The sequence below is a fragment of the Podarcis liolepis genome (assembly GCF_965112155.1).
Source record: "Podarcis liolepis genome assembly, chromosome: 9".
NCBI classification, from domain to species: Eukaryota; Metazoa; Chordata; class Lepidosauria; order Squamata; family Lacertidae; genus Podarcis; species Podarcis liolepis.
The window spans coordinates 49,964,280-49,986,255 of record NC_139564.1 but is presented as its reverse complement, the minus strand read 5'-3'; the positions used below and the strand labels follow the sequence as shown (position 1 = coordinate 49,986,255).

The window sequence follows — 21,976 nt, the reverse complement described above, 5'->3', positions numbered from 1 at the left end:
CTGCAATAACCGGAGATTGTGAAATATTCCCTAACTGCTTAGAGAAACACTTAAATTAAAATGTTTACAAGGAGGATGTTGCTGAGAATACAGTATGCAGCCAGTAAATGTAAAAATCCACCCATTTTGGAGCATTGTTTTCAAATAAAGCCTTAAACACTTCTAATATTATGAAAGAATTATTTTGGCATTACTGGAGTGTAAGAGAAAGGTACATTGCTAAGGCCCTAATTACAAAAATGATGTCATCAAATAATTACTTGGTTCTGTTGTATAAACTGTTCTGTTCTGTTTACATTATATATTAATGGGATGGGTATTTTGAGTATTATAACACCATCTTTGATTAACTACTTTGGTATTATCTATAGCTAGAAACTGAGAAAAACACTCTGGAGGAAGTGCAAGTGAAACCGAGTTATTAACAACTGCACAGTGCTGTATTACACAAGTAAAACTGCTAAATTTAAAATTCAGTAAAAACGAGCATTAGTTAGTGACCTTAGTGACAGTGGAACACAACACTGAATTTGCACTTGCTCTTCATTGCAACAACAGAATTGGCAACACATAAATATGATTGTGGATGCAAATACGCTCCATACCAAATTGTTTCTATAGTTTGCATGTTTAGACTTACGGAGCTGAGACTACATTCCAATGTATGTGAAGATGACTCTTTAAGACAGAGATTTGGTTTTGTGCCAGATATAATCTTTACTACTTAGCCACAAGCCTTTTAATGTCCCTTGAGAACGATGAAGGAAATTTAAGTTGCATACTCATAAACTAACTTATTTTATCAGAAATCAGGTCTACTAGCCTATGTTCAACTTACCATAGGCATTGTAATATTAAGCAGGAAGTCATAGTTTGCAACAGAAAAGAAGATATGCATGAATGGAGCAATTCCTTGCGGCAAATTTCTTTGAGGAGGATATTGACCAGAATAGGCCAGTGACTAGGGTAAGATTCTGTTAATAAGAACTCTTCTATATCATAAAATGAAATGATAGCTTAAGTTGTTCAGGATGAATAGGATATAATGAAACTCCATTCCAGAGAGCAGTATTGTTTATAGATGCACACATCTGTTGTCATTTTGTCCAGCTCAGGCTGGTACCCCAAGTGTAATAGAGACTCAAGCCTGGGGTTAAATACTTTACTGTGTTTGCTCATAACACTAAACAATGGTTTTATACTTTGCCAATCTGACTCAATGTGCTATACTGAAATATGTTCATGCACCCACACTCTGTTACTCTTCTGTGGCAGGCGGGACTTCTCGCAAGTTTAGCATCACCTTAAAATACGTTTGGGTTAGCATTAGGTAGAAGTAGGGATCCTGGTTTAAAATAGCCTGTGATCAGTTTCATTATGATGCTGCCATACTAAATTAGCCAGAATCCCTGGCACAGAGGCTTGTTTGCATAGTACTATACCATTATTTAGTATTACAAGTGATCAGGACCGGGGGGGGGGGGCATTAAAGAGAACCACTTTATTTCTGTCGTCGCCGTCCCCGTCCCCCCTGGCCTGGGTTTCTCTGCATCAGAAGAAGGATGCCCTAATGCTATAAACAGAAGTAAAACCTCAGGTGCAAACTGCACTGGCTTCCTCTCTGTAAGTTTCATTGTCCTATATTACATGTGTGTCAAGAACGCTGTCATGTTAGAACACAGGGCCAAGAATAAGCTCCTCAATTGGTACAGTTGGCAATGCCTTTCTTGGGGCCATGTGAAATACGATCTGATTCCTAAAATTGAAGGATTGGTGCTCATTCACATTTCCGTTTGCCCTGTTGCTTTCCCCAGGGAAAACTGCTGAATTGGAGCAAACATCAATAGGGTTTTCTCCAGAATGCTAAAGAGTGAGTTTTCTGGGGGAAAGTGGTGGAGCAAAGGCAAAACTGCTCAGACTCAGATCTAAACTACTCAGATCTGTGCTATCTAGCCACCGGAAGTGTGGATGAGCCCATGGTCTTGCTGGTCTATGGCTACAAGTACAAACTTCTAGGTAGCAGTTTTCTTAGAGTCTTTACAGTAATAACTTTGAGTTTTATATGGGAAACACTGTAAACAAAGTTATTTTGCAAGAGGGCTGGTGCGCTTATTAATGCATATGCCACTTACCTTAAGAACAGGAATATTTATGGAGCAGAGCACATGGAAGAAGAGCCAGCAGCCCATATAAGAACCATGTGTTTCATAAAAGATTTAACTACCTTTTTCACTTAGATGTGGGAAAATAACCTTTGAGCAACCTAAGACAAAGGTGACACATTTCCTGTATTCTTGACATTTAGAGGTTTTTTATCAATCCTAATTTAAATCAAAAACACCTCTTAAACCTGACCATATTTAGATTTTATAGTGAACATGAACATACTACAGCAAATCAGATTCTGGACTATCATGTAAATTTGTTGATCTGACTCTTAGGCAGCCTTTGCAACATTAATTGCAGTGCAATTTCAGATAAGGTAAGCATACATAATGATCTGCTTTACATCTCTCGTAGCATTACTCATAACTGCATATTCTAACTGTTTTTAACCCAGATGAGATACTGGAGCTAGAAAAGTTTTATTTGCCTCACAGCAGCTCTAATAGTTTCTTCTGCTGGACTATTTGCCTCCTGATCAACAAACAAAATTAAGGATTTATGTAGCTAAACTCTTCTTTGAAATTGGTATCAAAACATCAGACAGTCTGATTAATGCTAAATACTGTTTCCTTATTCATGATTTGCTATGCATTAAGATAAAAAAGAAATTCCAAACTTCAATTCAATAAAATTAGTAGAGATCTGTTCTACTATTTATGTAAATAAACATCTATTAAAAAATCACAGATATGCAATCTCGGTGGTCAATGTTCGCAATGATACATCAAGTAAGGTGATGCATGCTTACTCAGGGAACATGTACTAAAGTAGACCTATAACATACACATTTAACTTGTCACATTCAGCTTTACGCAGTGGACAATTTAAAATAAATAAATAAATAAATAAATGGGAGCAGAAAGGTTTGTGTGGTGGGGGGAACTCTTGCAATCCCACCTGCCAGAGTTAGTGAATGTTAAAAAGGTAAAGGTAAAGGTACGGGCCAGTCTTGCCAGACTCTAGGGTTGTGCGCTCATCTCACTCTATAGGCCGGTAGCCAGCGCTGTCCGCAGACACTTCCAGGTCACATGGCCAGCGTGACAAGCTGCATCTGGCGAGCCAGTGCAGCACACGGAACGCCATTTACCTTCCTGCTGGTAAGCGGTCCCTATTTATCTACTTGCACCCGGAGGTGTTTTCGAACTGCTAGGTTGGCAGGCGCTGAGACCAAATGACGGGAGCGCACCCTGCCGCGGGGATTCGAACCGCCGACCATGCGATCGGCAAGTCCTAGGCGCTGAGGTTTTACCCACAGCGCCACCCGCGTCCCTAGTGAATGTTAGACATTTTTAAAAGGAACAGAATTTAGCTGATTTTTGGAATGTTGAAGGGAAGTGGCCTGTGGAAAAATACAACCTAAGCTCTCTTCCCAGGCCAGGGCCTCATTGGGATAGAAGTTGTTAAGCATGAGAAAAGGTGTTGATGGCCCATAACAGGGAAATCCTTGGGTCTGTGCCAACAGTGGGTGCCAAGGTTACAAGGGGAGCGAGCATGCAAAAGGGTGGGAATTGCTTGGCAAGCAGTTTCTGGAAAGGAGAAGCAAGAAGTGGGGAGAACTCCATGCAGAGGGTGGAAGGGCAGACAACATTAGGACTGGCTGGAAACAAGCTGGGGCAGAGGCACAGAGATGGTGTTTAGAAAGTCTCTGAATGCAGTGCTGAGCTGTTGTGAAGAACAAGCTCCTCTTCAGATGCGAATGCTTTAAACTAGGCACTCCCTTCATCTGCACCCAGGTTGTAAGTATGTGTTAATAAACCATATTTCTTAAAGATGACACTGTCTACTGCGTCTTGATTCCCAACCGAAACACAACCCCAGGCCTGGAACCCCTTAGATTAATCTTGCTACCAATTGGCAGATATTGTGGGTGGCGCACAATGTTAGTAACAATAAGATTTTGAAGCCATATATAATCCACATATTTGTTGTACACAATCTTATTATACATACAATCACCACAACTGTGGAAGATTCCATTACACATGCGGAACTTTAAATGGAAAACAAATTAAGCAGGCCCTTCTAAAATCTTTCTGTAGAATCAGAAAGTACAATATTGGAAAAAATAAAATAAGGCTAGCTTCCTTTTAATTGGCCCCTTACCTCTGACCCTAAGAGCTTTATCCTCTTATTTTAAGCTTCATTTAAGGTAGGCAGTAGGGACTGCGTAAGGGACTACCAAGATCGGGGTGGGGTGGGGGTGGATGTCATTTTCTTGTCCTAGCACAAGTGCCCATATCCAATCTCTAATCAAAATCAAAAACTGCCACAAACTTGGTTACTTAATCTCTGTCATTCTTGTTTCACGAAAGACTGCTACATTAGTTGTATAGTGAAATATTCCACTTGTGTCACAATAATTACATTCCAGGATAGGAGCAGGCTGCACATTTATTCTGAACAGTCTATGTCCTCAATTTTAGCTGATCTTAGCCTCTTTCAGTGGCTACATTCTTGATCAGTGATAGTTAGTTTCACTGAACTAGGTGGTTTGGGATTAGAATTTCCAATTTTTGTTACTGGCCGTGATCATTTGTCTTTAATAAGAAGACTGAAAAGAGAAATGTAGGAGGTTAAGCTTTTCCCACTATTTAATCTCTTTGCTAATAAAAGCTACAGTTGCTTCATTTTCGCCTGCCCATGCTGCTGTCAGAGAGTCAGGAATATGATGCAGACATGTGGATTAAAGCTTGTTTCACCCAAGGATCAAGTGCCTATAAGTTGCCAAAACTAGGGTTCAAGTTCCCTTGAGCAAAACCCTATCAACACATATATCTTCTGAAGCTGTCGTATGTTGTCAGACCATTGGGCTATCTGGCCTAGTATTGTACAAAGCATGTTTGCTACCACTGAACTGAAGAACTGCTTGACTGAAACAAAAGTATGCATAATACCTCAGAGGCTGCATGGGGCCTTTGGACAGTATATTGCTGAACCAGAATTAACCAGGGGAGCGGGGGAATTATATAGAAATACCATGTCCAATTTCCTAAGAAGTTCTGTTTAGATATTTGTCAGCTTTTAACAATCTAGTCTCCAAAGGACATTCTTTCCATTTTATCACAATTTCAACTGCTTGTATCAAACAATGATTTTTAAAGCACAATCAAATTTGTTCTTTAGTACTCAAACTTTCTTAATAAACTATTTTGTGTACTCATTCATTCTCAGATTTCCCCCCCAAATGGATGATAAAATATTGTACAAATTATATATTTGTAAAATATTGCATCCAGCCATCAATACTGGACACTAGCTTTTCCTAGAAAACTGTTATAAAAGTTGTTCAGAAAGTATGCTCATGCTTAAAGAATACATAAATACAAATCATGAAATAGTTTTTCATATTACACACAGAAAGACTTACCATTCTCACTGTCAGACTTGTTTTCATGCTCAGTATCAGTTAAAGTGAGGGCTGAGTTGGAACGGCTTGAGAGACAGGAACTGCGGCCTGATTTGACCCCCCTGCCCCAAAGTCTCATGGCATGCTCTGGAGACATCACTCCTTCATTTTCAGTATCAGCATCTGACCCTGCACTGATAGAGTAACCTCTGTGGGGGAGCCCCATTTCAGCACAAAATGCCAGTCCTCTTCGAGTTGCTGGTTCACATACTCCTAACTGCCTTAGGGTAAAATTCTGTCCTAATTAGGAAAGAAAAAGATAACAAAACATGAGAATCTTTTTGTTTTTTGTTTGTTAAAAAAACAGAATCCTTAAAATAAACACACTAACTACACATTTTTTCCCAGGTATATCCCAAGGTCTTTTGTTAAGCGCTACATGAGCTATAGTCAACTATATCCTTTGATCTCTAGCAATCTGCAGTGACCCTTACATTCTCTGGTCTTAGCTATTCTTTGTCAACTACTTAAGCACATCAGGAGTTCTCTAAGGTAGAAAAGAAATATAGAATGGCCTGTAAATGAAGAAGAGCTGGTTCAGCATATAGGATTAGCTCTAACTGACAGCCCTTTTTACTTTATGAAAGTGCAAAAGCAATAACAAGTATGTGTCAGGATTATCTCTTTCTGTCCTAGATAAAGCCCTAAACAACAGGGTATTTTTCCATTCAGATGTCACCTGTCATTATAAGAAAAGTATGTTTCCCTTAAGAATAAAACATTCATTAAATTAGAATAAGGGCTTAGTTAGTTGATCTTTATTAACTCTTCCTGCTTTAGCTGAATGCCTGAAAGCAAATAAATGCATTGCCTTTCCTGAAAAAGATCATGCAAGAATCTAGCAACATGGTTATTACACAGATGTTTCTATACTTTCAATGTTTGGTTTGGTGGCTTAGTCAAATAAGACATATTTTACAAATTCGATCTGGTTTTCAGAGAATAGGGATCACTGTATTCTGTTTTGGAGGAACGGAATAGATACAAAACTGACTATTAATAGTTATGTAAATAAATCAGGTTTAATCAACTTGAGATATTTAAGAGCATTTAAAATGTGGCACTTAAAAGCTATTGGTTCAGTAAAAGCTATTTTTTAAGCTTACTTTTATTACCTCAAATCCTCACATGTATTTGTGATATACAGACAACTGGCATGCTCATTCCAGCTATTTTTTCAGCTGTTCTATATTATGAATCCTAGGAGCAACATCATCACACTGCTAAAATTGTAGGCTATGTGTAGCTCCCTTTAAAATTACAGCTATAATACTATATTTTAACAAACATGCACTCAAAAGTGTGTTCTATTAATTGTTTACGTAACTTAGAAAAGTAAATAATCTACATCTGATATTTTAATTTCTCTTTTTACATAACTTGTTAACAGACTTCCCAAAGTTTTCTAACAAGCTCTCATTTAGTTGGTTTGTGAGTATTTTTACAAGCTCCGACATAAAGTAGTCTTGCAATAGTAAAGATATTATATGGTTGTAGGGTACCCAAGACATGGCTTTTTCAGTGGTAGTATTAAGATTGTGGGATACACAATTCATAGAGATCTGCCAAGACTCTTTTCTTACTTTTCAAGTGTCTACTGAAGGCCTGTTATTCTAACATGCTTTTAATGTTTGATCTTAGTGTGACAATTTTCTGTTCGTGCTTTTAATTTGGGGGTTTGTATGCTTTTATTGTTGCTTTATTATTATTGCATATCATTTATTTCCATTTTTGGAAGCTGGTGATTTTGTTTTAAACAGAAAAGTGGACCATAAACAACAACTTTTTCAAAAGCTATTTTCTGGCTAGCTGTCTAGTGCTTTTCGTAGTTGTTATGAGGCTCTTAAATGTAAATGTAAATTTTAAAAAATGCAGAAGGAAAATATTCTGAAGAGGAACAAACAACAGCAGAATGAATGGTTCATGAAATGCAAAATGAGTTAATGCCCCAGACCTTGACAGCTTTCAAGTGTGCCAGTTAATTCCTTATTGCTGTGGTCATATCAGTTGTGGCAATCAGTTTTATCCTGGTCAGAATTGTAAATGGATTCTGACTACGACACTCATAAATAATGAAAAACAGTTGCTGCAATTAGCTACAAATCAAATAGTACTTATCATTGAGATGTGAATAAATAACAGAACAAAAATGCATTGAGCAAGGAAAGGCAACTGTCACAGCAGTAAATAGCCATACTGGTGAGTAATTGTGTGAAGGCTATTAGGAAGGATGAATCAGTAAACAAGCAACTGTTTAAATAAGAATCACGCTATGTCGCCTATCAAAGTTTGGGTAAAGGTTGACATTCTCTACACAATCACTGATAGGTACACATCATGAGCACAATGTAGCCATTGTCCAATACTCTTAAGTTTAGAACCAAGAATGTTTACTTTTGAATATACCTAGGAGAGTGAAGTGCAAAGAGCTTCCAGATTTATTGCACAGCCTTAACTCAGTATCACTGCTTAAACTAAGAACGGTGAAATTGTAGTCTTAGGAAGTAAATCCTGAAGATATACCTTAATGTGAGAAAATCACTGTGGTCTACTCTTGCTGGAACATGTAGATTTCAATGCCCCCGTCCCATGTTAATAAATAATAATATCAGGGCAAAACACAGAGCCGAGCTGGGCAGTTTCAGTGGCTGGCTCTTTCTCCTCCTGCCATGGAAGGGAAGGGAGGGAGAATAACCTTTGGTCGGCACCGGCAGCAGGAGAAGGAGCTGCTAGCCATTGAAGCCACACTGCTGCCAGGTTCAGCTCTGTCCCCTGGCTCCTCCGATGTCCTGATGCGATATCACATGCATGTCAGCCCCCACAACCTCCCCCACAAGTTGATGCCACTGCTGGTCACTGTGGGTACATATTACCACCAGGGGAGTTTCTGGCTGGAATAGCTACAGGGCAGGGGTTCCCCACCATTTTGGAAATCAAAGGAACTGTTGTGAGCAGCAAAACAATACCTATTTGACAGAAGAAAAGCCCACAATGCTCAGAACCCCCACTCAAAACAGCCAAAACAACAATATACACCCCCTAACACAACACATTTTGTAAAAAAGAAATAAGTAACCCCCCTAACCAAACCCCAACTGGCAAAAAATAATCAAAACTCATTTCAAAAAAGAGGAGTAGCTGGGACCCTTAACAAGTGAAAGAGTTTTGAGGATGCTATGATAGGTGTCAAATCAGGGAGTCCAGGTATGGAAGAACCTGCTAAAAGTTCATAACCAAAGGACCAACCAAACTCTAGATTCAGGACTGGTTACACTTTGATAAGATTAATGTCAACAAGCTTTAATTTTAGCACCACCATTTTGGTGCTAAAATGGGTTTTGGTGCTGAACCCATTTTCTCCTCCCCATTTGCAAAATAACACTATGTTCTTCCCATGAACAATTCATATGGACAACCCTGCATTAATCACTTAAGGCCTTTCTTTGTGTGCCTCCATGAGAGGTACAGAAGGTGGCAACATGAGAATGGGCCTTTTCTGCAGTGGTCCCCATTTGTGGAATGTTTGCTCCAGGGAGGCTCGCCCGGCGCCTTCATTACATATCTTTAGACACCAGGCAAAAAAGTTTCTCTATAACCAGGACTTTAGCTGATTAACATTCTATGTCCTTTTAAATGTGTTTGTGGGAGGGCAGTTTTGTTTTTGTTTTTATTTTATTATGTATTTTGTATTCTCAAAGATGCCTGCAAATGAGACATGAAGGCTGGCAACATCAACTTCACCATGTGGGAATCCCTTGCAGACAACCGCAGTGGCCGGAGACGGAAAGGTTGTGTATTCACAGCAGTGACCAGACGAGGAATGGCCACTGGGAGAATGCAACAGCACAACTGGATATCTTCATCTGCCCCAGATGTAACAAAACATGTCTTTCCCGCATCGGTCTGTGCAGCCACAGCAGGCACTGTAACTCTCCAAATGTTTGACTTCACCCCCAAGGCACACTCCTCTGTTGTCTCCTGAGACAGATGGATGCCAACCAGGTCTATATGTTAATGTTGTGAATTGCCCTATGATCGTCAGATGAAGGGCAGTATATGAATAATAGTAATAATAAATGTATGCTGTGGCAAGTATGAAGTCATGAGATTAGCCCTATTTTAATCTTCCTGAGATGTGAGGTGAGTGTATTTCCCTTATTTTGATATCTACCAGGATGTTTTGAATTGGCTATCCAAATGAGTTTTTATCACTAAAAGAAGAGTGTCTTAAATTCAATTTCAGCTGACGTCTCATGGCAACTTATAAAGCCATGGTCCTGGAAAGGAATTATAGGGAGACTGAGGTGGCCTTTGAGGTGGCCTTCGTATGCAGAATGGGCCAGAGCTGCCATCTCTTTTGTTCATACTTTGGCTGCTCTAGAACATACTGAAGTTATTATAAATGCTGATATGCTGGCGTAAATAAGTATGGATTCACCTATTTTTCTTATATACACCTTAAAGAAAAGTCACCTTGAATCATAGTCATGAGACTCTGCCTTTAGTTTCTGACACTTCCTAAAAAGAAAACTACTAAGAAAAAAGCTTGCGACATGAATGTGGGCAGACCAATGTTAATCATTACACAAATAGTCTTCTGGCCTTACATGATTACTATGAAAGGAATGAAACATGCAAAACTCTGAATCTAAATATGTAGGCAAAAGAGTGAAAAAATAGGAAAGATGAAGCCAAGACCATTGGCACCAATCCACTATCACCTTCGGATGTAATCACGTTGATAATAATGCTTAGCACTTACAATGATAACACCATTAACCCAATAAGCTCATAGCACTTTACAAACATTAGCTGATTAAGACTCTCTGGTATCTTCATACTATATGAAAAGCTCCCATTTTAGAAATAAAGAAAATGAGTTAGGGAAGTCTGCCAGTTGCTGAACAAGGTGTTAGTTGCAAAATAGTAACTCACATTTTGTCTCATGTATGCTTAGCCTTGAAAATGCTGTCTCCACAGCTCTAAAAAAAAACCTCTCTAATTGAGAGTGAATATCCCTGACGTGTGTGTGTGTGTGTGTGTGTGTGTGTGAATGGGAGGCACCAAGTCCCCTGGAATCCTCTGTTTGCGGTGTGTTAGGCTTCTCTAATTTATGTAGATTACTCATAAAACTAAAATACTGTTCTGTCAGCCAGCCATCAGAGCAATATACAATAAATTCTCTCCTAGAACCCACTGTTTCTATAGATCTTCCTTGTATCAGCTATTGTTACAATCCTGTTTTCCATACATTATAAGTGAATGGGGCAAAGCTTGGATTTTTCTGCATGATCAGTCATTTTAAACCCAATTAAATGATTTATTTCCAACGAATTTCCTTCTACAATTATGGTAGCCTTAGGCACCACAGTATTGCAATGTTAAACATTTCCACACTGTTCCTTCTCTTTCCTATCCATGAGCCTTGTACTTAAGAGAGTCCTTTCCCACTCAACCCACTTCTACTGACATCAGCTTCCCTTCCTCCCTTCCATGGTTCCTTTTCATTACCCCTTACTGTTGCAAGGAATGCGGGTGGCGCTGTGGGTTAAACCATAGAGCCTAGGGTTTGCTGATCAGAAGGTCGGCAGTTCAAATCCCTGCGATGGGGTGAGCTCCTATTGCTCTGCCCCAGCTCCTGCCAACCTAGCAGTTCGAAAGCACATCAAAGTGCAAGTAGAAAAAGGCAAACAGCGTTTCCGTGTGCTGCTCTGGTTCGCCAGAAGCGGCTTAGTCATGCTGGCCACATGACCTGGAAGCTGTACACCGGCTCCCTCGGCCAATAAAACGAGATGAGTGCCGCAACCCCAGAGTCGTCCGCGACTGGACCTAATGGTCAGGGGTCCCTTTACCTTTACTGTTGCATATTCTAATTACTCCATCTTTTCCCTTTTTCATTTTTTCTCAGCGTAATTTTTACTGTTGAATTTAACCCTGCTAACGTTTTAACTTTATTTTGTCAGCTTTGGCCCGGTTCTCCAACCTGTTAAGGGTCGTTGTGTTGCTACCTCCTTTCTGCTTCTGTCTCATTACCTTTGGTTCCTTGGCGGCATCTGATCAGATTCTTTCTCTTGTTTTGTTCAGTCTTGCCTCTGTACTATAGCATGAGCTGCCTCATACAGCAGTAGCATAACATGTACCAAAGAGCTGGAAAACCTCTCCTATCTTCTGCAACAGCAAAAATGCTGCCTTGGATGCCAGATAACTAGGATTATCATGTGCTAACACTAGCCGAAGGAAGTACGATATATAGATATGGAAAATATAACTGCAGAAGTTGTTTTAGCAATGTAAGCCTCCTAGAAAATTGCCCTTAAAAACAAAACCTCAAACTCTGTTTCTTTTTCAAATACTTATGTGCCTAACTCACAGGGGTGTACTGAGGATTAATTAGATTATGTTTCCAAAATGCTTTGAAGATGAAAAGCAGTCTAACCCACTTTTATCTCCCCCCCCCCCCATTTTGTAAACTCTTTACAGCAGGAATAAGAAATTTGTTGGTATGCAGGCTGAAGGTGACAGCAGTCAGTTAGTTGTTGCCAGAGTTATCCTACTAGCTACACAGTTCTAAAAAGCCCATACTTTTTAGTTTAAAAGAAAGCACCAATTCATCTCAGTCATGTTCATGTTTTCCTTACGACTTTAATTCAGATCACATAAACCTGCTTTGGTCTGTTTATACATGTTAATGTTAGGATTGCAAAGGGTAGTAGTGAGCCTTTAATAAACAGAATCAAACACACCACTGCACATTATGGAGTCTCTATTATTTTACATAGTATCTGAGGGCATCAAGGAAAGGCTATGAAAAAGACTACTGAAAATGTATGCTGACAAGACTAAGGCAAGGATGGCTGGCAGGCATTGTATCCTGGGGCTTTTGAAGACACCTGTCACAGTAAGTCCAGTTCCCTTGGTCATAACGCTTGGCAAACCAGGTTGCAGTGATGATATGAACACATTCACAATCTATCTGGTGGGAAAGCTTTAAGGCCTAGTTAATTTTATCAATGCCTTTCTTTACCTCAAAGTTAGATTAAAGCCTTTTAAGACTGTTGCAGAAACTGCATTTGGTAGAGAATTTACCCGGGGTAAATTTTGCGAGGTGGCACAAAAGGCAGGGTTTGCAGCACCAAATGGCACAAAACTAGAAGAAAAGTTTGGCTTCAGTTGGGGGGGTGGATGATGAATTTCGGGAATTGCTTTGGTGTTCTATGGTCTTTCTAGCAAAAAAAAAAAAGTGACACATGGCATACCCTTATAACTGTCACTAAAATTCACAAAGGTTGCTTTCTTGAAAGTTTCATCAACATATAGAGATTGCTGCTGACTGTCCCACAGTTATGAAACTTCCTCAGGAGAGTTGCTCATCACAGCATTTGAGTATCTTCATAAAGTAAGGCCCTTCTGCTCTGGCTGGCATTTTGTGGTTTTGAATTAAACCAACGGAAGACAATTTTATTTTCCACTTTATTCTTTTTTCTGTTTCTTGCCAAATCTCCAGCCTTACAGTCAAAAAGCCTTTACGCCTGTAAGCCTAAGTGTTCTTACAAAGGAAGTAGGAATTCAAAAGGGCTTGCTTTCAAGTAGTGGTTGAGATCAGCCTATAAATCTTTAAAAGAAGGTGGGGCATATACATTTGGTATGTAAGAATGATAAGACAGATTTGTTTAAGTGGTGTGTTTAAATACAGGCATTTAAAGTTTAAAAGAAAGAAAACCATGGTAATTTAAATCTTTTCATGCTGCAGTTGACATTTATAGCAACTGAATAAGATTAATCATATAGCTCTCCCAATGATTCATGTTGAGTAGCTAATATTTAAAAAGTAATAAACTTTGGATTCACATTAATTAAACACTGAAGTTCTGATTAATGTTTTTGATTTTTGCAGTCCTAAAAAGACAGTCTTATAGTTCAGTGATTTAAAAAAAATATGATTTGGAACAGGGTAGGTAAAATACAGCAATGGAAGTAGATGATGGACTTGTTTTCAAATACATGGCACTAGGTTTGCTGTACTGTAACCTCAATGTAAATTCTTAGAAAATTCAAATATTGGAATTATCATAAATATGCAAAATAAAATTGCATTAATGCAAATCAATTTGCATAATTTATCCTTGATAGCAGAACATTGTATTTACACACTTAGATAGTAGAAAGTAATTTACATTTCTTTATCATCATCACATCTAACTTTCAAACTTTTTGTAAAAAAATAAACAAGCTCGTATACACTACAAAAAGAAGCTTTAAGTAATGATTTCATAGTGCCAAATTTCCATCCAGAATCAGATACTATACAAACAGAAGTATATCAAGTTGCCTACTTCAGCTTTTATTTGACCGGCAGACAAGGTACTGTGGCACCTTGGATACTTTAATTTTTTTTTAAAAAAAAAATCATACTACATTGTGTGATGTAGAGAAGTATTTAATTAGAATAGAAGAAGAGCCTTGCTGGCTCAGACCAAAGGCCTATTTCTTCTGGTGACCAACCGGCAGGAAGCCCAAAAGCAGGACCTAAATGCAACAGCTCCAACTGATTGTATATTAACGTAAAAATTATTACATTTACTTATTGCCATATCAGCGTACTTTGTTTCTTTGCAATATACCAAATGCAATCTCTTTCTGAAGAAGACCCAATGTAAAGAGGTTAATCTTCAAATGCTAGAATGATTTATACTTTTGTGTTTATTAAAATATGCACCTTGACCCTGTCATTATCTAAGCATGCCAAGGGTAATCTGAACTTTCTCAAAGCTACCAGTAGTAATCACAGCTGCTAAAACAGCAAGCATTAAAATAGGCCAATAGGCCAGACCAAATGCTTTTAAAAGACCAACAAATAAACTGGATAGACCCATATGCTACTATAGATAATACTCGAGGAACTGCCATTTCACTCCAAGTTCAGCTGCCAAAACCCCATGTATACTGGCTGACTGGTAGCTAAAGGAATTATACACTTTTGTGAAGAACATAGTACAGTAAGAAAAAATAAGTACTTTCTTCCATATTGCACTAATACCCCTATTAATTCTTTAAGCACACATTATAACCCAGCACTACAAATGCACATATGGGTCTGATTAAGAAAAGCAATAGAAGATCTATAGATACATGGTTTTTCTGAACTTGCTCAAAACAGCAATCCACGCTGCATAGAAATTTCCTTTTTAATTTTGAGATGAGTAATGGATTGTATCGTGGCAAATAAACCAAAGCTCAATCTAGATAAAACGGCAGTTAGTAGGTGGTTATTTGAATAAAGAACAATCCTAGATGGGGTTGCACATTGTTGGCGTCTGCTGAGAGATCCAGTGTTGTCACTGGTGGCCCAAGTGGCATTCACCAGTTATGCAAAGATCGGTATGCTTCCTGCAGCCTCTCCCGGACACAGATAGTATGGTCTGCTGTCCATGCCCTAATTATCTCTACACTGTACCACTGCAATGTTGTATAGGAGGGTGCCTTTGAAGATTCATCAGAAAGGTCAGTTCCTACCAAATGCAGCATCTAGTTTACTGTGACCAATTACAGAGAGCATCTATCACCAGCTGTTATAAAGCAATGATAATTTCCAGTTAAAATTCAAAATGCTGCACAGTTTATATTTTACTCTTAATTCTGATTTTCATATAATACTTGCTACATATTAAGTGTGACTCAGATTAGATGTATTAAAATGAATGAACATGACTAAGTTGAATTGAATTGAATTGATATTTATTACGGCCATTGGCCCGTCACAACATGACTAAGTTAGGCCCATTAATTTCTGCAGGTCTACTTTGAGTCAAATGTAGCTGAATGCTACCCACTGAAATTATGTGTATGTGTATCCAACTGTTTACTTTGCTATATTTTGATCTATTTGATATTTGTAATTATCTGTTTTTCAAATATCGTTCTGCATTTTGATTATTGTAATGCTTATTGTGAGATGCTTTAGACATTGGTAATCGTGGAAAAACAACATATAAATAAACTACACCAGCTGTCTGAAAGATTCCTTTTCATCACATGAACATGACCAAACTCTATACTCTTGGAAACCCTCACTAAGTCACACCAACATTTCAGGTTGGCGGTTAGAGAAAGCATATTTTCAGCCGTGGTGTCTCTAATTTTGAATGCCCTGCCCAGAAAAAGCTTGCCTGGAAGCCCATTCTGATTTCTTCGTGATGCCAGCAAATATATTTTTTAATTTGTCCAGGCATTCTAGCATATTCAACAACTAGTTTAAGGCTTCTTTAATGGTTCAGTGGTGTGCAGAATAGTCATAGTACAATTTCTGTAATTTTATATTGTTTTACTTCTTGACTGTTAATGTATTGTTTTGTACTTTCAACTGTATGCCACCTTGAGAATTAATATACAACAGTAGCTCACACATTTTCTTTAAAAATAAAATTCAGCTATTTATAATTGCTTCTGAATTTACAGTGCTTCTGAATACTAACTGCTGGAAATGAAATGATGGGAGAGTGTTATTGTGCTTGAATCCACCTTGCTAGTTTCCCACAAGCATCTGGTTGGCCATTGTGAGAGGAGGGTGCTGGTCTAGGTGGTCCACTGGCCTAATCTAGGAGCCCTTATATTCTTACATTAGTTTAAAATTAATGAATCAATAATTCATTAAAATAATTCAAGGCAATTCCAATATTTACAGTGGATGCTCAGGTTGCGAACGTGATCCGTGCGGGATGCACATTTGCAACCTCCAGCGTTTGCAACCCACAGCGGCGCGTCTGTGCGCGAGCAGGTTGCAATTCAGAGCTTCTGTGCATGCACAAAGTGCTATTTAGTGCTTCTGCGCATGCGTGACCGCCGAAACACGGAAGTAACCCATTCTGGTACTTCCGGGTTTCGGCGGGTCCGTAGCCCCAAAAAACGCAACCTGAAGCATCTGTAACCCGAGATATGACTGTATATCCTTTGAAGAGGAAAGCTTAATTATACAAACTTAATTCTTATACTTATTATAGAGAGAAGTGGTGCAAGTCTTTTTTCAAAAGCATTTCTGACATTCTGCTCTGTCCTGATCAAGTTGCCTCTGGCTGACCAGAAAATAACGTGGATTAGCTGAACACCATCCAAGGGAATGGTGGTAATTTACTAGAACTTGCCATGCTTATATGCCTCCTGAAGTGAACAGCACTGCAGTATTGCAGATAGAGCCAGGCTACAATGGAAGCATCTGAAAGTACCCTCAGGTAATGCCACATCAATCCTAATTATAGTCTAAAATCATTTATCTAAAGGCCAGGAATATCCTGAAGAATGACAATTTCAAGTTTTACATACGTTCTGTTGAAGCCGTCTTCCAACAGTCTAGTTATGCATTGCTTTATAAGACTAAAACCACTCAGTATTTCAACTGTATGTCAGCAAATTACATCTATATTGCCACAGGTTCCCTAGCCCTGGTTTATCCATACTGATTTATGACAGAACCTGAACCAAAGACATTGAAGTGCATATTTCAGTAAATCTTCTGGGGAAAGTACTTCTGTAATAAAGAAGCAGTTGCAAGGTGCTTTTTTCCACTGCCTGTCAATGTTCCTGCTGTTGGGACCCACCTGTCTCAAGAGACAATGGAAGGTACTTCCAGGGGTAAAGTCAAACTGCTGCACTAACAGCACCAAAATGACCTCCCTGGGGAGGAAGCCTGGGCAGTGTGTATGGAGGCTCTGGGCTGCCCAGACAAGAAGACACCCCCTTGGCCTTGCTGATGTGCTCCAAAGGAAAACAGAGCAATATATTTGGCACCAGCGTGGATGCAGGAGCTGCCAGGAGGAGGCTTACAAGGGACCATCCAACTGTCTTAGGGACTCCACTCTGGATAGCACAGGACTTACTCCTTAGCCTTTCCTTCTCCCGAAGATATCCCACAAGGCAGCAGAGGTTTAGGATTAGAGTTTTCCTTCTCCTAGATGGGCTACCTTCACAGGTTGACGAGTCCCATTTGCTCATGCCTATATACATACGTTCCTGTAAAGGTGCTTAAACCTCACAAGTGGCAGTGTTAAAAATGAACTGGAAAAGACAGGAACTTTGTTTCCTTGGAACAGCTCCACAACAATATGGCAAGTCAAAATAGTTCTGCAGTTGTCCTACCAGCTGTGTGGGCTGGCAAGGAACCAAGGCTGAAGCCCGTGCTGCTTGTTGCTTTCAGGGACTGAGTACATTGCATTAGTATTTCTAACCCACAAAATAAGAATCTCACAAATGTTCCAAAAAATGCCTTTGTTGTATTTGATTTGGAATATACATAGGAAAGAGGACATTCTCAGCAAACCTTAGAGATTAAATCAGAGTATTTTTTAAAGTAATGATCATGTCTAAATCCCCTGCCATTTGTTAAAGGAGTATAAAGCAAATGCAATAGTATTATGAGAGAAATTTCAAACATTCCTGAACCATTTATAAGACTGACATTAAGGGATCACCTAAAGTATGAATTCTGCATACTGGTATACAAATGTATCTGTTAACTGCTTAAGAATAGTATGCCTACCTTGTCTGCTATACTCATCTGATTCCCGGTGGACCAAGTCTTTTACCCGGTTTCCATACAGCAATCTGGAGGAATCATGATCAAAAGCTTTCAAAGTTTCACTTGAGCTGTAGGACTTCTGTGTAGGAACTCTGCACTCATCGTTTTCTGTTGAAGAATTTGTGTAACGCCGTTCCTTGTCTCTTCTGCCCTTTGTCAGGGAGCAATAAGGTCTGCGTTCTTTCACATCCATGCTTCATTCCTTCTGTATGCACATCAGGCCAGATTACTTGAAATTCTGATCTACATTCAATTTAAGTCCACCTGCAAAAGGATTAAACAGATAATATATAATTTATATATTTGTATAATACTATACATGCATAATCGGGTATGTAAGTAACAGGAGCAAAACTACTAATCAAACGATATAAAGCTGACTTTTAGCTCTAACTGAACTGTGTTTGAGAGAGACCAACAAAAGGTAATTATTTATCTTGGCCAATAAAGAAAATTACAGCATGAAACCCACAATAACTAGGGAGTTATTCCCACTGAATAAGTACAACTTGTTTCCAAGTAATGCTCTCTTAATGCCAACATCAGGGGCGAATACATCAGGGGTGGGAAATGTTTTCTGGCCAGAACACCAGAACTTTATCTTCACCACCCCTTGCAGGCCAAAGTTGGCAGGTGGGTGGCAATGCCCACCTGTCAATCACCTGGCATCACAGTGATTTGTTGCAACTTTGAAAGCAAGCAGAGCACTTTCAAACTGCTCTTTAAACTTCCTCATGCAGGGAAGATTGTGTTTGAAAGCCTTGAGCAAGGTGTGCACCCACTGCACAACATTTCATAGGGGGATCTCACCCAAAAAACAATGTGGGGGCTGAAAGTGCCCTGGACCCTAGGAGCTGGCACCTATGCACAGAAACATATATGAATATAACAGAGAAAGCAATTATGTGAATTTTCACTCAACAGGTAGAAAGCAATTTCTATGACACAATAATAATTTATTGTAGATTTTAAAATTTATGAAATGGGTTTTGCACAAATGACTGTGCCACTATTTTGCCTTGAGGCATAAAAAACCCTCTGAGAACTTAAATACCTGATGGTAGCTCATGAACAGGGCTGCTATTTCTTGTAGTAACATGCCATTTCTCCCACCCACCTTTTGTCTTCAGGAGGCAGAACCTAATGATATCTTTTTCCTCAGTGCTCCTTTCAGTATTAGATATTTGAAATATGCCACTTAATTAAAATACAAAGCTTGAGCAATGGAATGTGCCAGTTCCTATGCAAAAGAATATTACACTGAAATACAGAATTCATCACTACGCAATATCAAGCTGTGCTTCTTTCCTGTCCAACAAAAGAAATCTAAAATTCCTTTCTTTCTGCTCACTTATTGCCTTCAGAGCATTTTGTTTCAAACAAATTAATCAGTCATCTCCCTTAAACTGATCTGGAGTATTTATTTAATTTGCAATCATATTGTGATTCAGAATTCTAAGAGGAACAGGTCTTTCATCATCTTGTCTTATCAAAACTATTCTAGAGGGCTGAAATGCTTTCCTGTATGAATCTCAGGTTTTATATATGAAATACATATTGTGAATACTGAAATCACCCTTCTAAGAATTTTGTTACACAAAAATAATTTTGTTACATTTCAAAACTAGTAAGAAGCAGCATTTTCTCTTCATGCCGGAAGGTGTAGACCTCTTGCCTGAATGTCAACTCCTATGTATTAATACAAAAGTATTTCCAGTGCTTATCAGTGTACTACTCTGATAGAACATGTATGATATTTCTTTTTATCGAAAATGTGCACTGCTCCAGAAAGAATTGCACTGATACCAAGGGTTGAAAAGCCTGCCAACACCAATATCTTTAATACAACTTCTATATTATTCCCATATTTTCGCCATCAGTGTCCATGTTTGTCCTGAATTTAATTGTTGAAAGTGGCCATCCTTCTCTGAGAAACAAGGTTTGTATTCCTGCTCCTTCCATCTATTATTATTTCAGCATCCCAGCTCACCTAGCTCCGTTTCCAATAAGCTTCTTTCCTCATCAAAGCTCACTGCTGCTTCTAAATGTATCCATTCTAGGCTCTTTCCCCTTGCCATCCATTTTTCCAGTGCTACCCATATTGTGATCTTGCAGTAGGAAACTGAAGGTATGCAACCATACCTTTAAAAATCCATTTAAAGGAAGAAGAAAGTATTTTGAAAGGGAGATATGTTGAGGCTACAATCAATAGAATCATTTCAAACCATTACACGTTTTCCCTTCTCAGATATCTTCCTTTCCCCTACAAAACAACGTAGGGGATGATGAGAGTAGTGGGTGGTATTTGGGAAATTTCCTTCCCAAACAAGGAAGAAAGTGCCTGGAGCCACCACCCATCCTGTTTCATATGGTTTAAATTAGAAGCTGATAATGTTCCTAGCATTGCTTAACATGTCTAAAAATTTTTTTGGGGGGGTGGGGAGGCAAGTGTGTGACAGACAGAAGGACAAAAGCAAATCTTGTATAAAGGTAAAGGTAAAGGTACCCCTGACCGTTAGGCCCAGTCACAGACGACTCTGGGGTTGTGCGCTCATCTCGCTCTATAGGCCGAGGGAGCCGGCGTTTGTCCGCAGACAGCTTCCGGGTCATGTGGCCAGCATGACTAAGCCACTTCTGTTGAACCAGAGCAGTGCACGGAAATGCCATTTACCTTCCCGCCGGAGCGGTACCTATTTATCTACTTGCACTTTGGCATGCTTTCGAACTGCTAGGTGGGCAGGAGCTGGGACTGAACAATGGGAGCTCACCCCATCACGGGGATTCGAACCACTGACCTTCTGATCAGCAAGCCCTAGGCTCAGTAGTTTAGACCAAAGCGCCACCCGCGTTCCTAAATCATGTACAGTGGTACCTTGGGTTACAGGCGCTTCAGGTTACAGACTCCGCTAACCCAGAAATAGTACCTCGGGTTAAGAACTTTGGTTCAGGATGAGAACAGAAATCATGCTCCGGCGGCGCAGCGGCAGTGGGAGGTCCCATTAGTGGTACCTCAGGTTAAGAACAGCTTCAGGTTAAGAATGGACCTCCAGAATGAATTGAGTTGTTAACCCGAGGTACCACTGTATACCTGTATGTAAATTAAGAATTCACAGAATTACTCTGTAGAAAATTTGCCCCCAGGAAAAGAAAACCAACCAAGTGCTTTTCCATGTGGAAAGACAAACATCCAATATATATTTAGAAAGGCAGGCAGTCTGATAGTAAAAAGCTTTCTGCAGTGTACTACAGTACAAACACTCCTCTAGAAAGCTGCAAAAGAGGAGTTGAACTACAAAGCATGAATTTCTGCTAAATTTAGAAGGGTATTTAATGTTGAAACTTAGAGATTGTCAATCAGCAAAGGAGGTCAAGAAAAATAAAATGTGCTTCTGGCGTTTTAGTGTGGAGTTTCTTGAAACTGTTGGCTTTAAAAAAATACTTTCAATACCACAATGCTGTCTCATTATTGCATGACATTTTCACCTTGTCATACTATGAACTTCTTCAAATTGAAGGCCCTTTTTCTCCGATCAAGAAATCAAAGTAGCTTCTCTACAGAGCAAACCAATGACAAATAACATGCAACTTTTAGAACTAAGGTTATAACTTTATGATCATTTTTTATGCCAAAAAGTACCTGAAAGGTAAGTGAATTTAAGTGCCAACAAACTCTGGTCAAACTTTAGTATGTTTTCATCTTCTTTCTTATCTCTGTCATGAGGAGCATGTTCTAATGGGAGTTACCAAAATGCTTTGGCTATCTTCATAAGATAAGTGAAACCCCCCAACAAAATTGCATCACTAACGATTTCAACAATTTAAATCGTTTTTTTAAA

At 39.1% G+C, this 21,976-nt stretch overlaps 1 protein-coding gene across 40 annotated transcripts in view; it reads right to left on the bottom strand.

The window, feature by feature from the left end:
- Positions 1-21,976, bottom strand: part of TENM3 (teneurin transmembrane protein 3) — a 1,268,022-nt gene that overhangs the window by 294,837 nt on the left and 951,209 nt on the right. For 34 of the 40 annotated variants that reach the window (XM_083459440.1, XM_083459473.1, XM_083459433.1 and 31 more), the window contains 2 exons: positions 18,102-18,404; positions 5,534-5,812 (listed from right to left, as the gene is read on the bottom strand). In XM_083459440.1, the coding sequence (XP_083315566.1) occupies positions 5,534-5,812; positions 18,102-18,333 (511 nt within the window). In that variant the 5' untranslated portion in view covers positions 18,334-18,404. The remainder of the gene's footprint in view (positions 1-5,533; positions 5,813-18,101; positions 18,405-21,976) is intronic. The other 6 variants (XM_083459457.1, XM_083459458.1, XM_083459459.1 and 3 more) reach the window with 2 other exon arrangements.